This window comes from Glycine soja, chromosome 8 (assembly GCF_004193775.1).
Source record: "Glycine soja cultivar W05 chromosome 8, ASM419377v2, whole genome shotgun sequence".
NCBI lineage: Eukaryota > Viridiplantae > Streptophyta > Magnoliopsida > Fabales > Fabaceae > Glycine > Glycine soja.
Genome location: NC_041009.1, coordinates 7,213,332 through 7,237,187, shown reverse-complemented (window position 1 = coordinate 7,237,187; position 23,856 = coordinate 7,213,332). Strand labels below are relative to the sequence as shown.

Here is a 23,856-nt window from a genome sequence, read left to right as displayed (position 1 = left end):
TGACACTCCCATATCATAACGAGTTCTGTTGCGTATCTACCAAGAAACTGCGTGAAAACTTGTTTTCATTGACATGACTAAAAATGAAAAATAAATAGTTTAGAAATGTTAGAGATGATTCGTAAAGAAAAGAACTTGCAGTATCTAAAAAATGAAAAAAAAATGCTAGATTAAAAAAACAAAAATCATATTTAAGCTAAATTAAATTCATTGAGTAAAGTCATCTTTCTTTTTTTTAAGGAGATTAAAGTCATCTTTGCACGCATAGATATATAAATAAAACTAAAGAGAAAAGTCACGTGTAGAGAATTTTCTACTGGTGATGATGCTTTCAAATTGTATCGTTACTAAGTGTATCCTTGATTTGTAATCTGGCAATTGGCATGTTGAATTTGATTCGTCCTTAATATTAGTTAACCTTTTAACTGTCCATTTGTTTAAATAAGAATTTAAAATGGCTGCTAATACATTTGACTTTGTCAAACCATATATCCACCCACGAATCATATATCATATAATACATTGGTTCGATCGCTCTTGTCAGCCGATACAATCATCTGATATAATAATAAAATGTCAAACTTCAGAAAATAAAAATAATACTTAAAAACTTTGGTATACTTAAAATGTCAAACCTCACAAGCCCGGTTGCAGTTTCCTTAATTTTGAAAAGTTTGATCAAAAGTCAACATCTGATAAAAGTATTTATTTAGATCAACATCATCATTAGAAACACCAGCGTAATTCAATCTCTAATCTTCAAAGATATTTGCATAGCGAAGGTTCAGATACAGCTTTGAAGATATTTGCATATCTGTTGAATTATGTGCATTTCGGTGGGTCATACACAACAAAACAATATATTATATATATGATGGAGCATTTCTTGACTAGATATAAATCAAACTTCTAATTAATTAAACTTTTGAAGTGGCGAGGGTTGAAGGTTCATAACAAAGACCAGGATTGGAACAAGAAACTCAGCTAGCCGCTATTGAAAAAATCAAAAAGTCAAACGACAAAGTGAATACTAAAAAGGAACCACGTCAAGCACAACAATTACTCATATTGTATACCTACCCTTCTTTCATTTGAATTATTTCTCATCTTCTTGTGCTTCTTATTCCTCTAATTTGCCAATGGATAATGATAATAATGTTCATGTGAGGTTCTTATTCTTTACATCACTATTCTTTTTCTTAACAGCATCCATTAGTGCTCAAAATAACAACACCAAACACGAAGAGTGTAGCCAGCCATACAGCTGCGGACAGTATTCCATATACTACCCTTTCTGGGGAGGGATCAGACCCAATTATTGTGCCAGCAATGACCAATTGAAGCTCCAATGCGAGGGTAATCAAAACACCACCATTCAACTTGGTTCACAAAGTTTCCAAGTGCTTCACTTTGATGATCCAGTGCATTACACCTTGACCATGGTTCGAACAGGCCTCATCTATGATCATTGTTCTTCCTCGGCCTTAACCAACACTTCCTTCAACTCGAGTCTCTTTCGTTACTCGCAAAATGTTACCAACATCACCATCTTCTATGGTTGTCCTAGCTCCGTGTTTGCGAATAGGAATTACTCTTTTCCATGCAAGGAAGATCACAATATGAGTGCTTTCTATGGGGACCCCGAAACTGCAAGAGTTCAAGACTGTGAAGGACCTAGGATTGAAGTGCAAGTATCAAAGGAACCTGTGCTTGGTGAAGGAATTGAAGGGCTGAACAAAGCTTTGAGTGAAGGGTTCAGAGTGCATCTTATTTCAGAGGCTCAAGTTCAACAGTGCTTAGAATGCGTTGTAAGTAATGGAACATGTGGGGCTAATGATGAGTCTCAGTTTACATGTTTTTGCCAGGATGGAACTGAAGGTTTAGATTGTTCTGATCATCATAGTATGTCTTCTTTCCCTTCTCTTCTCTTGTCTTCATTTATGTGTAGATATGGTTTTTGAACTTTTAAGAATAGATTTTTATGCAAAATTGGTTACATGAATAGAAGCATCTAGCTAGCTTGTGTTAATGGCTGTTTTAGGAAATCTGTAGAACTAGTAGGAACCCTCTGAAAACATAAGCATTGGCCCAGTCAGAACACAATTTTTTCTAGCTAATTAGATGAAAATATTATTGCTGGTGTTCAAAGATGTGATTACAGGAATCTATGATTGGCGGGGTGCTGAAATCTTCAAAGTGCTTGACTTTTTCAAGGGTGACCAACAATTGGTTGCTTCTGAGTTTGAGATTTATTTTCCTGATTCAGGTTGATGAGGCTTCTCAGAAATCCTCCCCCTATTTCTTCAGAATTTTCAGTCAGTCATTACAAGGAATAGTATCTTTGAATTTGTTTAGACTTTTGGACATTTATCGTCACATTTATTTTATCCTTTGGTGGTGCCAATTTGGTCCTCACTAGTATTGCCTGTTGATGTTATTTCTTTCTGTGAATTTGTCAATGGTCTAATCAGAATTTCTACTCTGATTTGGTTTTTTTTCTTTTCTCCCCTATGCGTCTGAATCTAGATTTTATAGTGTAATTCTGTGTGAACGTGTTGAATTGTTGACTTTGACTATTTTTGGGTTGCTGATAAATCATATCATTATTTTTTTTATAAAGTTTACTAATAACAAATTGCTAACTCATCAAGTATTTTTTTTTTCAAAACAACAACCATTAACTGTTTTGGAAGTGTAACAAAATCAAGTGTAGTTCTTTGACAAAACCATCAACTATTTCATCAAAAGGTTCATTGAATGTTGTCAGGCAATACATGCTTACCCAGAAAATTCATTGATAATTTGATGAAATGGGAAATGTAATATGGAATGGTTAATGTTCATTCAAGTTGTCTGATGTGAGTCCAGTAATTCCCATTTTCCCGGCCTCTGGGATCTCAATCAACAGTTGGTGCATTAAGCCAAAAGTGTTTAATTACTTTCTTCATGAACCCTTTGGTTAAAGCTACATTGATGAAAATTTCTCATAAATGTTATCACTCCACAACATGCTCTCATTCCTCTTTATATTCTATGTTTACTGTCTCAGGTAATAAATGGAATTGGGAAAGGAAGGTTGGTATAGGTAATAGATTCAATTATCCTTGATAATATTTTTATTCACAATGTTGTAACATTTCATTATACATTAATTGAAAATTTCAATGATTCTTGTTAGGCGTTTCTGCTGCTGTGCTCGGGGCAATTGTAGTCAGCATTGGCTTTTATATCTGTAGTCGTCAGAAGAAGAAGAAAAATCTTCATGCAGTATCATCATCTGTACAATCTAAAGAAACCTCTTATAGTTCTTCTATAGAAGATACTGAGAAGGGATGCACATACTTTGGAGTCCATTTCTTCACTTATAGTGAACTTGAAGAGGCCACCAACTTCTTTGATCCTGCCAGAGAACTAGGAGATGGAGGATTTGGAACTGTGTATTTTGGTAAAAGTCAACTTCCTTTTGTTTTTTTTTTTTTAACAGCAACATCCCTTATTATAATTATTGACTAAACATCAATTTTGTCCTTAAGACACCACTAATTAGCAATCTTATCCTGATATTACAAAATAGTAAATTTAGTCCTTAATTTTGACAATTGTTAACCAATTAATCTCTAACATTACGAAAAAACATATTTAGTTCGGACTATTGAAAACTACAAATTAATTTGGTCGTTGAAGTGCATAACATTTAGGAACCAAATTGACTGCCAATAGTTAAAGTCAGAAACTAATTTTTCTTCTAATAATATCAAAGAGAAAATTGACCAATATATAGTACTAAATTTATGGGTCAAATTGAAGCTTTCCTGGTCTCAAGAACCAATAATCAAGTATTATTAATTATTTGTTGTAACTTGAAAAACTGGAACATGTGTCACATAGAGATTAGTCAGAATCATCATAGATAAGTGGTGGTCTGAAACTACCTGATAACTTTCCCAATAGTATGAGTTTGAGTAGTTTATACAAAGTCCTAGGTTCAAATCTTGTTGCCTAGCCTCTTCATTGTACACTAAAACAAAGTATTTGTGTGCGTTCAATGATCACTAACAAGGTTCCTGCGTTCATGGTTAGGCAAACTTCACGATGGACGTGTAGTTGCAGTGAAGAGAATGTACGAGAACAGTTATAGAAGAGTGGAGCAATTCGTGAATGAAGTAGAGATCCTAACAGGCCTACACCACCAAAACCTCGTGTCACTGTACGGATGCACATCTCGACACAGCAGAGAACTTCTGCTCGTATACGAATACATTCCAAATGGAACCGTTGCTGATCACCTCCACGGCCAAAGAGCGAAACCTGGCACACTTGCTTGGCACACAAGAATGAACATTGCCATAGAGACTGCTAGTGCACTGGTGTATCTCCACGCCTCTGAAATCATCCACAGGGACGTGAAAACGAATAACATTCTCCTCGACAATCACTTCAGTGTGAAAGTAGCGGATTTTGGCCTCTCGCGTCTCTTGCCAACGCACGCCACACACGTTTCCACCGCGCCACAAGGGACTCCAGGTTATGTGGATCCTGAGTACAATGAGTATTACCAACTCACTGATAAGAGTGATGTTTATAGCTTTGGAGTTGTGTTGATTGAGCTCATATCATCGATGCCTGCGGTTGATATCTCGAGGCGTAGGCATGAGATAAACCTGTCCAATATGGCCATTAAGAAGATACAAAGTGGGGCATTGCATGAGATTGTGGACACTACTCTTGGGTTTGAGACGGATTTCAAGGTGAGGAAAATGATCAGTGCTGTGGCTGAGTTGGCCTTTCAGTGCTTGCAGAGTTCAAAAGATGTTAGGCCCTCTATGGCAGAAGTGTTGGATAGGCTAGAGGATATTAGAAGTGATGGGAGTCATAGGAGCAAGCATGAGGTGCTAGATATATCAGAAGATGATGCTGCTTTGCTCAAGAATGTGCCTCCTCCACCTTCACCTGATTCACATTTGGTGACCATTTCTAATTCTACACCACCAAATGATAGCCAGTGATTTAATGTGTGTTTGGGAAACAGTTGAATCCAATGCCAACGGACAAGGCTACAACATAGTTGCTTTGAAAAGTGTGATTTTCCCGTTCAACGTGGATCTAACCCGTATCCAAACACACCCTTAAATTATTGGGTGTCCTTAGAATGATAGAACTGATTTTGTTATGACTTGTAAATTGTATTTTTTTTTTATTGTGAATTCTTTTATGCAAGTCCATAACATTAGTAAACAACACAGATATGTGTTAACTGTTGTAAACCTTTGGTTAGCGACATTACATACACACATTAATTTATGGTTAAGAAAGTAACAACATTACATACACACATTAATTTATGGTTAAGAAAGTCATTTGGTTAGCGACAAAGACATGTTTTGACATCATAATGCATAAAAAAGGAATGATCTATATATTTTCTTCTTTGTGTTATGAAGTTTTTTGGAAAAAAATCTCATCAAGATTATGTCTAGCTTCATTTATGGTTATCATGTAATTATACATAGAGATTCTACTAATTAATGAAAGATCCATAGTAAGAATTAGACTCAAAACCTTTGAACTTATGTATTTTGATCCTGCAAGTTGATTCAACTCTAGTAAGCTCTATAGGTCTATTCTGTATTGAACTAACAAGAACAGATCCAAAGTTGCAGTTTAATAATTGAAATTTGATTTTTCTTTCGTATACACCATGGAGTAGTTTTCAGTTTAAACTGATCTGACCGACTGATCCCAGTCTAATTTCAGCAACACGTACAAATTTTAATAGAATATAAAAGTATGCAAATCACTTCTGATTATAACAAATAGCTCCTGTCATGTTTAGCATGAAAGCTTACATCTTTTTTTTTCCAGATGAAAGGTTACATCTAATGATAAGAAGTTAAAAACTATAATTTCCAAACTTCTATCTCTGATGTAACCTTCTGTATTAATTTGATGGTGGAAAACTTGCATTGCTCAATTCTTAATAAAGTTTATTAATCTCTTTTTCTTAATTTGTTTTCTTCTCTTTATCCTTGCTCTGGCATCTTATTCTGTCCACTTTACCAAATCTTCAAAAAGATTCTTAGATACTTAAAATATGACATTCAAAATGAGCTAAATTTTATTATAAAATATGATAAAATAACACGAAGGAACAGATTCAGTTTGTGGATTAGATACTATATTTTGATTGAATTATTGTGTTACTTTTATAATAATGATCACAATTCATACTACTTCATAGTGGAGGTTTTGGAGGTTCTGTATTCTAGTCAAACCAAAGCCTGCTCTGGCAAACTTTCCGGGATATATTCATGATCAAAAGATTCCTAAATACATATAAATTAAAATATTAAGAAAAAGGAAGAGGAATCAATTTATGCTAAAATGAGTTACATATATTCTTACATTGTTTAATAATTTTATATTAGATAATTTTATTTAAAAATCAATAGTTAAGTTTCAAATTTAATTTAATTGGTTGAGTAAAATATGTGAGTTGTTATAAATGTTCTTATATTTGTCTTCAATTTGTATAGATAAAAAAATTGTTAAGTTCTAATATTATTTCGATATGACTCATAATTTTTTTAGATTAATTTAAGATTATTTAATATTATATTTAAGTATATAAAATTAATGAAATATACATATTTTTAGAATATAAGAAAATAGGAGTCATTTAGTTATCTTATTTTTTATTTAATTTTGCCAAGATTTAACAAAAATAATTTTAATAACAAATGACCAATTAATTTAATCCCTGAAATTGTTATTCGATATCATTTTAGTTCTTAGATATAATGAATTTTGGAAAACCCTTGAATTTGTAATTCATTTTGTCTAAGTTCATAAATTTAACTAATTATTATTATTTTAGTCTTTGAACATATATATATTAATACTATCACTTAAGTCACACTTTTCATATGACTTTAAATTAAAATGAGTAATAAATTACAGTTTCAAAAAAATTTCATAAATTTCGTTGATTGACTTTAGAGACTAAAGTGATAGTGAATCATAATTTCAGAAATTAAATTGTTCATTTACTTTTTGAAAGATATATAATTATTATTTAATATTCAGATAAATAAAAACAATATTTTGTATAAAATGATTTATAATTTAAGAAGAATATAACTTATCACATTAATATAAATTGGTAATTCCTCTAAAAACTAGAGCAGCCAAACCAATTCATAGTTTTTTTTTCCCTTGTGTGTAAAAACAACAATGGTAAGAGTTAATGTATATTATCCAAACTCTCTATTACTGTGCAATCTGCGGCTCTGTGCTGACCTTAGTGGGTTAAACCAATTCTCAGCAAATCCTTTATGAATATCACCCGTTGGGTTGATCGTGGTGTCATTTTCATGGGTAAAAGGCATTCAAAATTAGGAGTGTCAAAAGATTTTGACATATCTCGTTTAGTCGTCTCTGCTTTGTCATCCACTTGATCATGCAACAGTCTCCAGCACTAACAAAACTTGTCTTCTTCAACTTATTTTCTTCACTAATTAAGTTATTCCATTTTTTCCCCTATCTATATCCTCTGATTCCCTGTTCCTTTCACTGATATAAATTGAGTAAATTAGAGTATACGAGTCCAAAATTTTGATCTATGAAAATTTAAAATCACCCTGCTCTGATATTAAAAACTCAGTTATTTTAATATTCTTACTTTATTTTAATATTTTTACTTTGACGTAAAAAATAACTCATTTATTTTAATATTTTACGTTATTTTTTATTAATGATTTATATTAATTAAAAAGGAAATAACTGAATATTGTTTTATAAAATTATAACATACGTTTTTTTTAAAATTATATCTCAAGAATTAAAATGTCTGATGCATATTGAGAATAATGATTTATTCTACAAATTACTTTCTCCTTGCCTAACAATTTTTCAAGATTATGCAACTGAGTGTGGAATTCTCTTCTATGCGATAATAGAGAATATATATATATATATATATATATATATATATATATATATATATATATAAAACACAACACCCCCAATAATTAAGTTCATTTTTTTGTTGAATAAAAGGAAAATCTACTTCTCTCAAAAAAAAAAGGACAATCTCTACGTTGAGTGGAAGGAGATTTGTGAAGAAAGAGACCCACTAAACTTCCATACCAATAAAATCAATCTATTGAAACCATTTTATATGATAACATGATTACTATTGTAATTGTCATAATCAATCAAACCCCCCAAGTGGATTACATAGTGGCCGAGAATGAAAAGCTGAAAGCAATCTGGAGCATTAATTTCCATCCACTAACACGCTATCAGAAGCAACCAAGAAGATCATCAATCATATTTAAAAGAGCTAAAAAAAATATCATCTCAGATTGAAAATTGATGAAAAGGCGAGTAGTTATAGAGGACAAACAACGTGGGATTGGTTTCAGAATCTTCAAAGAAATTATTATTACGTTGTAACAAATACTAATTTGGCATGGCATGTTCATCTTATTACGTTGTAACAAAAGAGATCTTAACCCCATATAGTGTTTGGAAGATAATGTAGGGGGATCCATGTCCTGCATTTTTTATTTTTTTTTCCTTCTTTTTATAAAAACTGTGAACATGATGAATCTGTCGGCTATTACAGGGACGACCAAACGCGGTGGCATTGCTACAGAGACATATGAATTCACATCACGTGACATTCACGTGGAGGCGGTAGCATGTCCTTACCGTTTTTTGAAATCCATCTGATGTAGAAGTTTATGCAAAGAATATGTATCTCTGCAGTATACACTGGATGAGATGGATGAGACATGAGAGTCACTTATCACTTAGGCCTGTGATTTGACTTCAAGCTAAAGTAGAGCATAAAGGAGAGAATTCGAGATAATCATCGTATTTCATTCATGCTCGTGTTTCTGTGTGCGTTACAACTGATTCGACCCTCAAAAAGTGACAGTGAAACTAAACCCTAACCCAGTCATCAAGAGCAGTTTTTTCTTCTTGTCTTTTTAAACTCCAAGTATTACTCCATCAAGAACCAAAGAGTAATCCCCATGTCACATCATATTGATTATGTTTGAAAAAATGTCTGATTATTAAGTAAATAATTTTTAACCCTTTTTCAAACAGAATTTGAAATAATATTTTTTAAATGCTGTCTTTATATTTTATTTCTTATTTTTTTCTTAATATATTTATCAGTTTTTTTTGTTTTTTATTTTTTAATTACTTCAATAATTAACTTTATCTAATATTTATAATTTAATAAATAAATTTTTTCAATAATTTTATCAAAAATAATCTTATAGAATCTAATATATGTAAAGATTGGTGACAAAAACAAGCAGTGATTCTTGATTCTTGTTCTTGGAGCTTGATTATGTTCCGTATGGATGTTTCCGCGGTTTGCGCTGCATATATATAAACCAGAAATGGTAACCAAAAGCAAATGGGCCTCCAATTGGAAAGTCTATACTTCAATAAAATAGTACCGTGATGCCTTCCAACAAGGTAAGCAAGATAAGACTTTGCGTCTTGCCCAACGTTACAGTGTCTTCGTTACTAGAAGAATCAAGATTCAGCACTCAAATCTTTTCAGTTTTGGCTTCAGACAGAGCCAGTCGGCAAGACAAAGATCACAGCCTGCTGACAAATTATATATATATATATATATATATATACATATATATATATATATATATATGAAAAAATATATTATGCACAAATGATATAAAACAAATTACTATGTTATCTAATTATAATTAATCATATATAATAAATTTATTAATTTTATAATAATTATCTTTAAAATCATATCAATAATTATTTGTAATTAATTAAAAGTGTAAATTGCATCACCATAAAACAAATATATCAATATACTATATAGGTTGAAATAATTAGTAATTTTGAAATTGTTTCATCAGAATTAATTAAGAAAGAAAATCAGTGTCCTTCCCTTATCACTGCATAGTGATATATATGTACAATGAGATGACTAGATGGGAGAGCTCTCCCCACTCAGCAAATGGTTTTTGTACAAACACAATAATAAACAAGTATACAATTTCATTCTGATGAATGATAATTTTTTTTAATGATAATTTTTTTATTGAATTAGTCTTTCAACATTTAATTTATGTGATTCCGAGTTAGACTTATGAAGGTCTAATCTGAACGATCTTGGTTTAACTAGTAGATTTTAATATCTCTTAAATTAATATCAATAAGGCACACTATACTTTCTCTAAGATTGTTAAAGTAGTATAAGCATACCATTTTATTTCAAAAAAGTATCAAAATTTGAGGAACACAATAAAATCGCATTATCCACATATCACTTACAACAAAAGACTTATGATAATCTTTAACTGTCATTTAAGAGTTTGTTTAGTTGTTAGCACATGATAGAATGTGATAAAATGTAAAAATAAGATAATAACTTGATAGGATAATTGTATGGTTATCAACTGTAAGTATATGATATGATGGTGGTAACAAGAGTAAGATTGAGGGTGGAAAGAGGGAAAACCATTATTTTATCAGATCACTTTTTACCTGAACTTCTCTCTCAAGATAAGAAATGCATTGCACTAATAAGATAAGATAGCCTAAAATTCTAAACAAATCATGTGATTATCATAGGATCCTATCATATTTTGGTCATCAAACAAATCTTAAAGGCTCCCCAAATTTTAAATTAGAATGTAGTCTCTCTCTAAAAAACTATTTGACTCAAGTATGCATTTTTCCCAAACCCAATCCTTCTTAAGTTCATATCTATAAATAGCAACGTTGATACTCTCCCTAAGAAAACCCATTCTTAATTAATTTTAACAACACGAATTAGCAAATTACCACCACAAGCATTTATTAACTTAAGCATCTGAATCTAGGTTGAGTATTGGTGTCAAAGTAAGTCAACTTAAACTTTTGAGATTGGCTCATCACAAGTTGAGCAAAAAGTGATTCAAACCTAATTTATTTATTTTGTGAACCGAAAAAATGACTTGATCTCAACCTACTGTGGGTTGGTCTGTTAACACACTTAAGTTTTTTTTTTTTAAAAAAAAAAAGAAAATTTTTAATCTTAAAAATGCAAATACAATTTTGGAAAATTTTGAAAAACGAAAAAAGGAAGAAAAAACAAACTATTATTAACAAAGCCAAATATTATAATAATTTACCATCACCAATCTTAATAGCCTCATTTTAAAAAATGAATTAAGTGATTTAGAAAGAAAAAAATGAAGTATAAGTTAAGTAAAAAAAAAAAAAAAAAAAGCTAGTCAATTGATGATGCCCCGAGTTTTGCCCCTAGCTTCTCTGGCATTAGATTAATGGATAACAAAAGACCGGATTTGGTTGAAGACGTAGGTGTGGTCTGGTCTTGTAGTCTTATCCCTTGAAAGAATACTTCACTCCACGTACTAGAGATTAAGAACATAACATTAATAATCAATCAAGCACAAAGCTCCCGAAGAGAAGAATATTATAGTGCTCCAGAAAGGTCGATAAAGGTGATCAAAATAAAAAGCGTCGTACTAAAGTATAAGGGTCAGGGATGACATTTTTCTCACGTGGATGCTTCATGTTCACGGTTAGTCTAAAAGATATGCATGTTTTCGGTTGTCCCAGTCATGCTCATGACCCTCCAAATCCAATTAATTCTTTGTAATCTGATCTTGTACTCTCAGTGTCTAGAAATCATACTAATAAATTTTGATTAATTTAAGTCAAATCATGAAACTTATTTAATTAAGAAAATAAAATTTAAGATCTTAGATTTTATTTTAAATGATAAAATTTCCCATTACTTCTTTGCGAGGAAAGAATCATTTGTAGTATTTTTTAGAATTGTTTGAAATTAGTAGGGTCAATTCTCCATCTTGGATAATGATTAGATCTGAAATAAATTATATTGAGAAAAAAATATTTATCTTATGTATGTTTACCATTTTTAACAAATATTAATTATCACTTCTGATAGAAATTATTTTGTATTAATATGATCTTAAGAAAAAAATAATGATTGGCTTATTCACAAATTGAGAGACATGAATAAAGTATGAAAAGAAAAGAAAAAATAGAAAACCAGGCGACAAAACTTGTGGTCCAGTCAAAGTGCATATAGATAGAGTCATAGAAGGGAAGACGATTGAATTTGACGAACAAGTTGAGTGATTCAGATATTAATTGACGTTGCCACTCACACTCCACTACTTCAATCCTACATCCATGATACCTCTGTTTGGAAGGAGCCACTTCTACTTTTTCTATTCCCAAGTCAACAGCTATAACTACATTTCTTCTGTGAGACTCAAATAACAAAAAATATCGAACTCACCAAAAATATATCTTATCTTTTGTGAGCATTAATAACTTTGAGAAGAGAAAACAGTGGCTCTTGGATTGAACGAGAGGCGTTTATAAGCGTACTTATAGAATTAATTTATTAATGTTTTATTTTATTAGATAATCATTTAAATTTAGAATCAAAATATTTTATTAAATTTATAAAAGTAATTTATGACCACTTTCTACATATTTTAATTTTTTTAATAATAAAGTTTATTGAGGTAAGCTTATGAAACAGCGAATTTCAATCACACATACATATGCTTGTACATTTTAAGAAGTCAATGCAATTTCTTAAAAAATAAAAAAGAAGAAGCAGAAGAAGTCAATGCAATTGGATTCTCTCTCCAGCAGAATAATTGATCATTGATCGCATTCTCTTTTTTAACTAATGTTGTAATAACCAATAAACCATTGAGATTTTGCTAAATGGTAGCTAGGGGGAAACTTGGCCCCGAGAATATCCAAGTTTCTGTGCAGACTGATTTGGCAGATGAAATAATAAGATTATGTTTGATTTAAAGTTATAAAAGTATGTTTGTGCATTCTAATGTAACAAGTGAGAAAGAAACATTTGTTGCTTTAGAAGTAAAAATATTTTTAAGTTCATTTAACTTTAATCCAAAAATATATTAAATATTTTAAAATATGAAGCTCTTTTTTAATAAATTTAAAATATATACCTTATTTTGCTAATTCTGACAAGCTTGTATTAGTCTAGAAGTGTCTTTTGACTAATATGATCATCAAATCACTCATGCCTCTAGGATCACCACACACACATTTAAACATTTTGTATTAATGATAAAGCATTTTGATTTAACAGACAATCTTTTATATAATATGATATTATTTATTTTAAAATACGCATTATAAATTATATCTTAATTCAAGTTTTAATTTTTTATTTATTTTACGATTTAACTATACAGTACATAATATTAAAATTTAATATAATATGTTGAAAAAATCAACTTGACACAATCTCGTCCCATATATTTTTTTAGTCTTTGATTAGATTGGAATTGGATTCAAATTAAACAAATGATCCAATCAAAACTTCAAGTAAAATAAAGATAAAGATTAACTTGTCCCTTATTCACTCCTAATACAACCCATAACTATCAAAAGATCACCTTCACATAGTTACCTTGTACTAGGTAGGTTCTGAAATTTTTGTAAGAACATTTTGTAACATCAAATGTTAAAAAAATCCTTTTATGTTTTTTCTTAAATATTTCCCTATAAATAAATAATAAAAAATTAAAATGTCATTTCAGTACGTATTTCAGGAAAAATACAATCGAACGACCAACTCTCAAGAGGAAAATTGGAATTAAGAAAGACTAACTTTGATGAGTGGAAGAACGATGACGAGGATTTATGATCAAAGCAAAAAAGGAAAAGCATTTGCTAGTAGTCTGGTACAAAAGGTGGACTAGTCCTACTACCAAAAGCATTTAATGCTTTAGAAAGATAAGTCATATATCCCTAGATTTATATATCAACGACATAAATAATTGTGTTTTTATGTACATTAACTAAGTGTCAAATGATTTTTAATTCATTTTAAATTTTGTAAATATAACTTTCATTATAAACACTTTTACTCAAATGGTATATTTTAGAATGAATTTATTTAGTCAAAAGTTATTAAAGCTAACTAAGAGTGATTTGATTTGTATATTAGTGTAAGATGTTCACTTCTCAAAAGTTATTAAGGTAAAATTTGTAAATTTTTTTTAAAAAAAATTGGAGTAAAATATGCAAAATTAATTTTCTAGATATAAAATTTGACAAAAAAAATTAAATAGAAATTGAAGAATAAAAAGTACAATTAAACCTTTAATTTATTTAAATTTTCTTTGATCTAATTCAAGTTATCCAATCATGCATTCATGCCAATTGTTAAATCTGGATTTGGTCGAATTTAGACAACTATTTTGCAACTCAAATAAAAAATAGGCGTTTGGGGTTTGACTTATAGAACCCGAAGCTTGAATTGGATCAAATAGCTTATTATAAAAATCAGTCTGTTTAAACTTATAAAAATTATTTTTAAAAAATTAAAAGTATTTTTTTAGAAGTAGATAAGATTTATTTAAAATAAAAAACTGTTTAAAAAAATAATTTGGACAAACATATTCAAAAAATAGAAAAATATTTATTTAAAAAAACATTTCTTTAAAATAAAATAAGCTTAAACAAATTAACGGATGCTATATAAATTCTAATGGTTTTACTTTTAATGTATGATTGTTAAAAACTTTTTTTTTATGTAAAAAATACTTATATAACATTTTAAGATGTTTGGATAAATTTGTTTAGAATTAATATTAGAAAATAAATAGTTTTTTTTCTTATTTTGATATGTTTTCTGTACATGCTTAACCAAAAATAATTACATGGATAAAAGAGAGAGAAATCAGATTAAAAACACGAAAAAGCGGTTTCAAATGGAAGAGATAAAACTGACATTCTGTATGTACACGAAGTTCATGCCAATATGATAAAGAAATATATAATTAGATTAAAAATGCAAAAAAAAAAAAAAACAGTTTCAAATTGGAGAGATCGACATGATTGTCATATGTACACGAAGTCCATACCAATATGATAAAGAAATTATATTAAAAATACAAAAAAAAAGACAGTTTCAAATGGAAGAAACATAACTGTCACTCAGTACATACACGAAACTTACGCTAATAAGAGAGGAGAATCTTATTAAAAACACAAAGAATAAGTAAAAAAGTTATTATAAATTGAAGAGACAAAACTGTCACTCTGTGCATGAACGAAACCCGCCTCAATTCAATAGCATGATACAAAAATCTACTAACTTAGTGGTCGTTTAAACTGATGAGTAGACGATGAATTATAATTCAAATGTTTTTTAATATATAAATATATAATATAATCACTTTCAACAAAAAATTTAATTATTTATGAAATATTTTTAAAAAAAATTATTAATATATTAAATAATCATGTTAAATAAAAATTGGTTAATTATTATTGAGTATTTCACTGTTATCTATTTTACATTTTTAATATGTACAAAGGTTACTTTTTCCTAAACAAACATGCTACTTTAGAAGTGTTTTTAAGGTTCTTCATTGTAATATTGTAAAAAAAAAAAACAATTCTAAATTATCATATTCAAATAAGTTAAAAACAAACTTTTATTTATTTTCTTTTATTGTAACCAAACACAAATTATTACTGCTATAATATAAAAATTTCTGAAACATAAATCTTTTTTATAAATATTTTTTTAAGCACAAACAAATCACTCAAATATGTAACTGTTAATGACTCAAAATGCAACTATTAATACTATTCTGTAACACATATCATCACTTCAAGAATTATCTCTTGAATATATTTTATCCGATGTGAGATAAGAGGGGGACAATAATCCTTAATTAAAGCTAAATATCCTCAGTCTTTCAGCTGTTTTATTTTGTTAATTTGGTGTGTAAGAAAGTCTTCTAGAAATAAGAGGCTCGTCTACAATTTTAATTATTTTTATCTCAATGTAAATAAAAATAAACAAAAGTCCTTATCATTACAAGTATAGGCTCACGTCCAATATTTTACATGTGACTTTACTTCAATGCATAATTATAGTTTTATAAACAACTAAAACGGTGCTAATAATATTTTAACAGTGCAGCTCTATTAATGCCAAGGCAAAAAAGGGGGGAAAGAAAAGGAAAGACAACATGCAATGCGCGCAAGTTGGAAAAGATGGGGTACTTATGGGAATCCATATGAATATGACAAAGGTGGCCTGGCTGAGTCAATAAATGGTAAAGAAAAATATCCTCTATAGTTCAAGCTCATAATAATAGAAAAATTATATCACCTAAAGACATAAAGCTAAGGTTAAATATTGAATAGAAGGGACCACTTCTTTTTTGTAGTGGACGAAAAACGACCATTAACAAATTTTTATTTTATTTCAATTATTATTAATAAACAAAAATAAATGTTTTTATGGAATAAAGTTTAAATAAGTTGAGTTCCGACATATTTTAAGACTCAACCAACTGTTACATAAATATTTTCATAGGAATATTAATCGATAACAAAAATCGAACTATCATCTTTGTAATCATAAAAAAATATTAATAAAAATTGACATAATAATGTGAGATTTTATTGTGTTCACATATGTGAAATGATTTGTTTAACAAGAGAAGTGTTCAATTCTCCTAATTGATAACAACTATCCATTTAAATAAACATTTAAATAAAGATTAGTCTATAATTCAATAAATTTAAACACCCATTTTCTCTTACCTAAAAAAAACCTCATATTTATGCTCTAAGTTGAGACTTAAGAGTGGGGTGGGACCATGAAGAGAATTTGTGAAGATAAAACATGGATAAAATTATTAGCCACGATTGATTTTATTAGTTGTTTCACGTTTAGTGTAGCAGCATGCGTCTTCTGCTTGAGTAGCTTAGCTGGTGGGTCTTGGCAGGTAAAGTAGTGATTGCTTTTCTTGTCTATGATGTTTGGTTTGGTCATTTTTAACAACACATCTTCTCACAGTTACAGAGACAGACAAAGAGACAGACACAACAGACACGTTCACACTAATAACATAACTGATAATTAGCCCTTATCAGTTAAAGCTAAATAGAACCTCAAATTCGACAAAAGACGTGGTTCATGTCTTCATGTTATCTGACTTTCTTCCATCTCTCTCTTTCTCTCTCTTCTATGCTTCTTTCCCATAACATAACTCTCTCTCTCTCTCTCTGTGATCTTATCTCCTTTTAATTATTCACTCAACCCTTTACACTGGTTGATGCTAAAAAACATGGTACCCTCTATTGTTGGTTGTTGCTGATACTCCTCATAGTCACAAAGTAGGTGGCTAGCAGTAGCATGTGAGTGAAGGAGCCTGCCTGCAGTTTTTTTAATCGTACTGTACTATGTTTGTTATGTAAGTGCCTCTTTTTCACCCATCTAATCACCTAAAGATTTGTTTTTGGTTATGCACTTTCCTCTAATTCTTCCATGCATTTTAAGCCATTCTTCTTCTTCGGCTGCTGCTGCTTTTTTTTTTTCCTTCTTCACTCTCTTCTTTTTTTGTTTCACTTTTAGTTTAATTGTTGTGCTGCTTTTCCTTTTATTGTGTTTTGGAGTTTCATGGAGCTCCACTTTAATTAGCTTGCAGGAAATTAAAAGTTCTGTTGTTGATGTTGAGGATTTTGTCTCTTTTGTTTTTTGTGATGGTTAATGTCAGTTTAGTGACGAAAGAGAAGGACTAAGCCTGCTAGTTGAGTATCAAAATTTAGATCTATGTTTTAAGGAGCAACGGAAAGTCTCTGATTTGATGTTTATAGCATCTGTTTTCTTTAATTTGTATTGTTTAGTGATTTTTGTAACTCTTAATTCCCACTGTTGTTTTTTCATCCTCTTTTCTCCTATAACCATTCTAGACCATAATTAATTATCTTCTTTAGTTTTTGAGTGTCAGTAATCTTTTAATTACCTGTTTGATTTCCATGATTTGGAGCTGTTTTGGGGTGGTGAGTTAGTCCACTATAAGAAAAGCTATCTTTTTAGTGAGTATATCATGTCAATTGATGAGACATGTTGATGTTGGAATAATTATTTGCTTAATCTCTGGATATAATTTACTTAAATGAAATCATACAAGAGTTTGATTTGTGAAATATAAGGAGACAACTCCTTTTGAGTGTTCTGTTAAACCTATCTGATTTAAATAATACATTTTTGCAATCTTAGTTTTATCTTGGAGCAACTCCTGGAAACTTCCTGGCATGACCCTTTTCATCTTAGTATATTTTGAAAATATCATCTGCTTTTGCCAGCTAATAAAAGATTTAAGTCTGTAAAATCTGGCACGATACTCTACCTTAAGACTCATTCATGATTTGAGAAGGACAATTCCGCAATTTACTAATGATGAAGGACAAAATAGTTATAGTTCACAACAACCGACAATACAAAATGTTACTTTTATGCTTTTGCTTAATTTAGTGCATTATAGAGGCAACTTAAATTAGCAAGAAGGGGGGAAAACATGAAGTGGGAAACTACAGTGTCTTGAAGCAGTGGATTATATTGTGCTAATTGCTATGACCAACTAAATAGCCCTTGAGGTTGTCTTATTCACGCACTTAAATAAATAAATAAATAAAAATGGTGCTCAACATCAAGAGACGAGCTAGATTCTACTAACCAGAAGAAAAGATATGAAATGCATTACATAATAATACTCATTAAAGTATTATTATATGATAAGGAACATAAGGTACACTTTGCATTCAAGTCTCGGGTGTTAAGGTCCATAAGGTACATTTTTGCTTTTAAGTCTTGTCTTGTAAACAACAATAGGCTTCTTTCCTGTGGTACGAAATGAAGAAGAATAAAAAAGATAAGAAATTATGAAAACATTTTTGCTACATTGTTGTTATGAAAAGCTTAAAAAATATGAAATAATAAAGTCATTATAATTCTTCATAGGTGGAATCTGATTGTGTATCCCCCCAATCCCTCAATATGCTTGCATTTTTAAAATTGCCTTGTCATGGATGCATCAATTAACACCTGGGTTCATTTAAGGACCCTGTTTTTTAGGGGAAGGACCAAATTTTGTTAGTTGTAACTTAAGTTTCCAATTCCCTAGCAAGAATGCAAGATAAGTTACTGATAATATGATAGTTTGAAGGTCATTTCCTCTTTTTGGTAAATAAAATATAATTTGTACCCTAAACATAATTATTGCCTTTCCTTGAGCAGTTTAGGTGAGTATTTGTGCTCATACCGGTTGTAGATCAAAGTTATTTATCCAGAAATAAGTTTTCAGTGGAAAGTGTTATCCAGATTGGTTTTCCATAAAGTATTAAACTGCATCCGTTTTTTTCTTATATCAGCAAATGTTAGTTTGTTAGTTTTTGTTAATGTTTAGTTGGCCTGCAACAGTGGCCTATAACATTAGTGGACTGGAGAGAACAGTTAACTAGCATGAGTAGCTTATAATTGGTGAGTTTCTTGAGTTAGTGAGTGTTCAACACACTAATGGTGATTGGTAGTAGCATAGTATGTGGGGTAAGGTGGCAATTCAGAGTATAATTCTTAAAAAATTTCTGTAAAATAGGTCTGCAATAAGAGGCCATTATATTTGTCTGCATAGTGTTTCTTTATTTACTGGATAGTTTCCTGTGACCAGAAGTTTCCTTAGACAGTTACTTTTGGTGAAATAAATGTGTTCTTAATTCTTACACTGTGCTTTCGCTTTTATTAGTGTTGGGACTAGACAAGTTTCTGTGTGTAAGGTGAGATATTATAGCAGTAGAAGGGATAAGTTAGAGAGGTTCAAAATATAAGGCAGATTCAATTTGGAAGAAAATCTTGAAATGGAACTATTCATCACCTGGTGTGTCTGAGGCTATCAGATTAAAAAATATGAAATTAAAAAGCAAATGAGTTAATCTAGTACTTTCAGTCTTTTGAATTTCTTTAATAGAGGTAATGGCCACTCTTTAATTTATGAAGAACTGGTTAGTAAACAGAAACAATCATCTATCAAAGATGGTTCATGTCAGCTATAATAAGTATAAGCTTGTGTATGCTTGTAATCCTTAACAAGAATTCTTTTGGTTCATTCTTTCCTATTTAACCTTCATTCGCCAATGTTTGTTTCTATCACTTCCATTTATATTACATGTATTCTCATATCCTAGTATTTTTTTTAGTTACTTCCCAAGTCGCATTTCTCATATATGGTTATATCCTCTTGTGCAAACAAGCATTATTCTTTTCTGCTATAAGTTTGCTGTTTCACATATTGTTATATCCTCTGGTTCATAATGAAGAAACATACTTAGGTTTGTCCTCTGGGAATTCTTTTAGAATAAAAAAGTATTCTACATGAGCCAAATGTTTTAGATTCGAAAGGGACTATGTGAAAAACTGTAAAACTGACATTTACAAAAATACATGTGGTAGGAATGTTTTAAGGTTTGAATTTCTATTCTCTAGTGCTTTATTCACTATCTATCATGCATGATTTTTAAGTCTACGAAAACGAATAAATGTTTGATAACAAGAAATTTGACAACTTTTTTTTTGTGAGATGCTGTTCAAAGAAGCACTACTGTAAGTGAAACTGTTACATGTGAATGTGATTGTGGTTTCTCTTTTCATTGTAAATCGTTTCTTCGAGAAGTTCATGCTTCATACACTGATCTATGATATCTTGATGAAATTCATATATTCCAATTGTTACTTGTACGGTTGTGCTCAAGGTTTGAGCTATGATATCTCTCTGTAAGAAGCACTTGAATAACATGTTGACTATGAATGTATCTGACTTCCTTAGTCTTGTGGAAGGAATATTCCACATAATAATTATCGTCAGTAATATAGAAATCCTAATATCTTTTTATGTTTCTGCAATGTTATTTTTTATTTTATTGATATAAGACTAGTGTATATGTTTTGCTCATATGACGGATAAATACAATGGAATCCATGCAGTTACTTCTCATGTATATGATTCAATTGGAAATGGTTTTATTTTATTGATATAAGACTAGTGTATATTTTATTACTGCCAACTTCATGTTAATGCTTGAATTTGTTCCATTTTTGCACAGTTAATCAAAACTCCAAAATTTTTACATGGCAAATAATGTATTTGATCAAAATGTAGGTAATGGTATCATGGTAAGCTGACTAAAGTGACAGATTTGTTCCATCACTGCCTTCTGAGAAAGAAGTTAACTCTTAGCAGGTCCACACAAACATGATGACTCCAAACTTGAACTTGGAAATCGAAAATCATTCAGAAGGCAGCAGCCAAGTGGCTTCAAATGTATCCTTGCATGAAGCATCTCATGATCTTACAAAGGGCAGCACCACCACTTCCTCCTGTCTCACAAAGGATGAAACTGATCCAGGTTTCATTACCCTTGACTTGACACTCAACTTCAATAATTCCGGTGATGGCGAGTTGAAAGTCTCGAGTGATGCTAGCAGTGAAGTTGGAGCTGAAGCTCCTGCTTCAGCATCAGCAACTCCAAGGGTTTTCTCTTGTAACTACTGCAGGAGGAAGTTCTATAGCTCTCAGGCATTAGGGGGTCATCAAAATGCACACAAAAGGGAGAGGACGATGGCTAAGCGCGCAATGCGAATGGGGATGTTCACTGAGAGGTTTACAAGCTTGGCATCTCTACCTCTTCATGGTTCACCTTTCAGGTCTCTTGGCCTTGAAGCTCATTCTGCAATGCACCGAAGACACGTGCCATCCTCCGTGACAGCACTGAGGGCTCCTGATATGAGAGCTGCTGCAAAATTTGAGAGAAACCAATTTGGATCACTGGTTTTCATGGAAGATGATGATGTTGGATTCTTTTGGCCTGGCAGTTTCAGACAGGTAGACCAACAAGGAGCTGGTGATGTTAATGTAGGACATGCTCAAAGTTCAAATGCTAGTTTAGCTCCAATGGTGCCTCCTCCACCACAAGCTTCTGCATCTCCTGATCTCACATTGAAGCTTTAAGTTTAAGGCTTAAGAAAATGACGATACATACACAAGCAAAGGCCTTCACAAAGTAATAAATAAGTGGCTAAGAACTGACTCATCCGTTGCTTTGCATCCAGCCAAATTTCCTCAACCACTCATTTTTATTGTGAGGGGTTTAATTATCAGAGTTTTTATGTGTATGTATCGACCACTTCTCTTGAGATTTTTTAGTCTTTGATTTCATTCTCTTCAGACATGAAATTATTAATTAATAGGGCGTGCAATGTACAGTGAGATGTGTATTTCCAATGGCGACTTGAACTTATTTTAATCTCACATTATTAATGGTATCTTTTACTTAATTGTTGATGATATTGTATTCGTGGTAATAGACTAAATGTTTTATATCTAAAATCTGTTTGTGATGCACTGTTTGATGGAAACATGAGGTATGAATGTGATTTAATTGGTGGACTTTTCTTGCAGGAGTTGGAATCTAAATGATTAAGGTCATGTTATCACATGTTCAAGTGAGGATTAGTTTCTCAACTCACCTCGTTAAAAACTATAAGATTATAGTTAGTATATAGAGATTGTATGTAAAATAACATTTTCTAGCTAGTTTGTCACATAATCCTCTGGGGACATCACATTTAAGAGAAAGAAAGAAGAATAGAATCTCGAAGGTGATAACGAATAGTAATAGATTTTTTATTAAACTTCCCAAAAAGGAATCTGGTAAGTCGTATAAATGCTACCTTTGAAAAGTAGATTTAAGGAATATTAAGCTTTTAAATTGTCCTTTGTCCCAGCAAGCATATATAAATTAATCCTCGAGGAAATGTTCGTGCAATGTATGCGTTGGCTTGCGGTAAACAATCGTGAACGTTATATTATAACTACGAATATATATATTTTTCCGTCTATGCTGACTTTACGTGTTATGTTTTGTAGGCTATTATTATGTGTTTCTTTTGCTTGAAGTTGTTGTGAAGTCCATTCCAATTGAAAGTGGAGCTTCTTAAGCATCGTTTTGATAAACAATTTCATAAGAAACCAACTTACAACGTATTTCTGATTACGTTCTTTAGTTAGACCTTAATTACTTTATTATGGACGCTTAGCAAGATCTTTGCTTAGAAAATGCTAATTTTGCGTCAAAGTCAAGTCCTTGTGGCTCAAGATTCATCCATGTATAGGGGCAAGACAGAGAGAGGATGCTGAGATACAATGGAACACGCACATGAATTGGAGTAAACAAAGTTTAAACTTATAAAAAGTCATTTTACCATATAATTTTTCATTGGAGTTTTTCTCACAAGTTTAATTTAGTATGTACAAAGTACTAAAATTAATTATTTATTTTTTATATTAAAATTTAATTTATTAAGTTTTTTAGAATATATATTTAAGAATTGCTCGTCATTTTTCTTTTGGTCAACTTACACATGAGTTTACTCCTTAAGAATCATGGTGTACTGGTGTAAAAGTAGGGAAGAAGATGGGCTTAAAGCCTGGTGGATCAGCTACAATATATAAAAAAAAAATAAAAAAATAAAAAAAAAAACAGATGGAGCTTAAACAATTGGACTTTGACCCTTATTTGTTTCCTTTTTTATTTCCCCCTTTTTTCTCATTTTTCTAAAATTAGGGAATCAACTATAGAACACAAAAAAGTATAACATAAAGGCAATTGAATTAACACACTGATTGATTGAAAGATAATAGAAGAAAACAGAGAAGAGAGGAGGAGTTTTCAAAAACAAAAAACTTATAAGATTCAACTATTTAGAGGAAAGGAGGTTAAAATCTTCCTCTTCCTATTTTTGCCTCCTTTTATGAGTGAAGATTTTGACCACTTTCAATATTGAAGAGACTTGGAGGAAAAAGAAAATGGAGTATTAAACTTTTTATACCATGATAATTAAATTATCTTTAACTTAAGCATTTGAGTTTAAAAATTCATTTTTTTTTGTTGTGAAGATATAATAGTAAATAA

General features: G+C 30.8%; 2 protein-coding genes across 4 annotated transcripts; both read left to right on the top strand.

Moving 5' to 3' along the window:
- Positions 1-918: 918 nt before the first annotated feature.
- Positions 919-5,338, top strand: LOC114422850 (LEAF RUST 10 DISEASE-RESISTANCE LOCUS RECEPTOR-LIKE PROTEIN KINASE-like 1.4). Of its 3 annotated transcripts, XM_028389397.1 has the most exons (6): positions 919-1,070; positions 1,207-1,902; positions 2,150-2,266; positions 3,050-3,085; positions 3,179-3,445; positions 4,081-5,338. In XM_028389397.1, exons 2-6 carry the CDS (start codon positions 1,440-1,442, stop codon positions 5,004-5,006), a joined length of 1,809 nt encoding a protein of 602 aa, XP_028245198.1. In that variant the 5' UTR covers positions 919-1,070; positions 1,207-1,439; the 3' UTR covers positions 5,007-5,338. The 3 variants fall into 3 exon arrangements, with proteins under 3 accessions (XP_028245198.1, XP_028245196.1, XP_028245197.1); XM_028389395.1 differs by lacking the exon at positions 919-1,070 and having other exon boundaries at positions 1,079-1,902; XM_028389396.1 differs by lacking the exons at positions 919-1,070; positions 2,150-2,266 and having other exon boundaries at positions 1,079-1,902.
- Positions 5,339-16,888: 11,550 nt separating this feature from the next.
- LOC114421553 (zinc finger protein 4-like) lies at positions 16,889-22,231 on the top strand. Its single transcript, XM_028387527.1, has 2 exons — positions 16,889-17,303; positions 21,045-22,231. The coding sequence occupies exon 2, from the start codon at positions 21,138-21,140 to the stop codon at positions 21,891-21,893; it is 756 nt and encodes a 251-aa protein (XP_028243328.1). The 5' UTR covers positions 16,889-17,303; positions 21,045-21,137; the 3' UTR covers positions 21,894-22,231.
- The last annotated feature ends 1,625 nt before the right edge of the window (positions 22,232-23,856 follow it).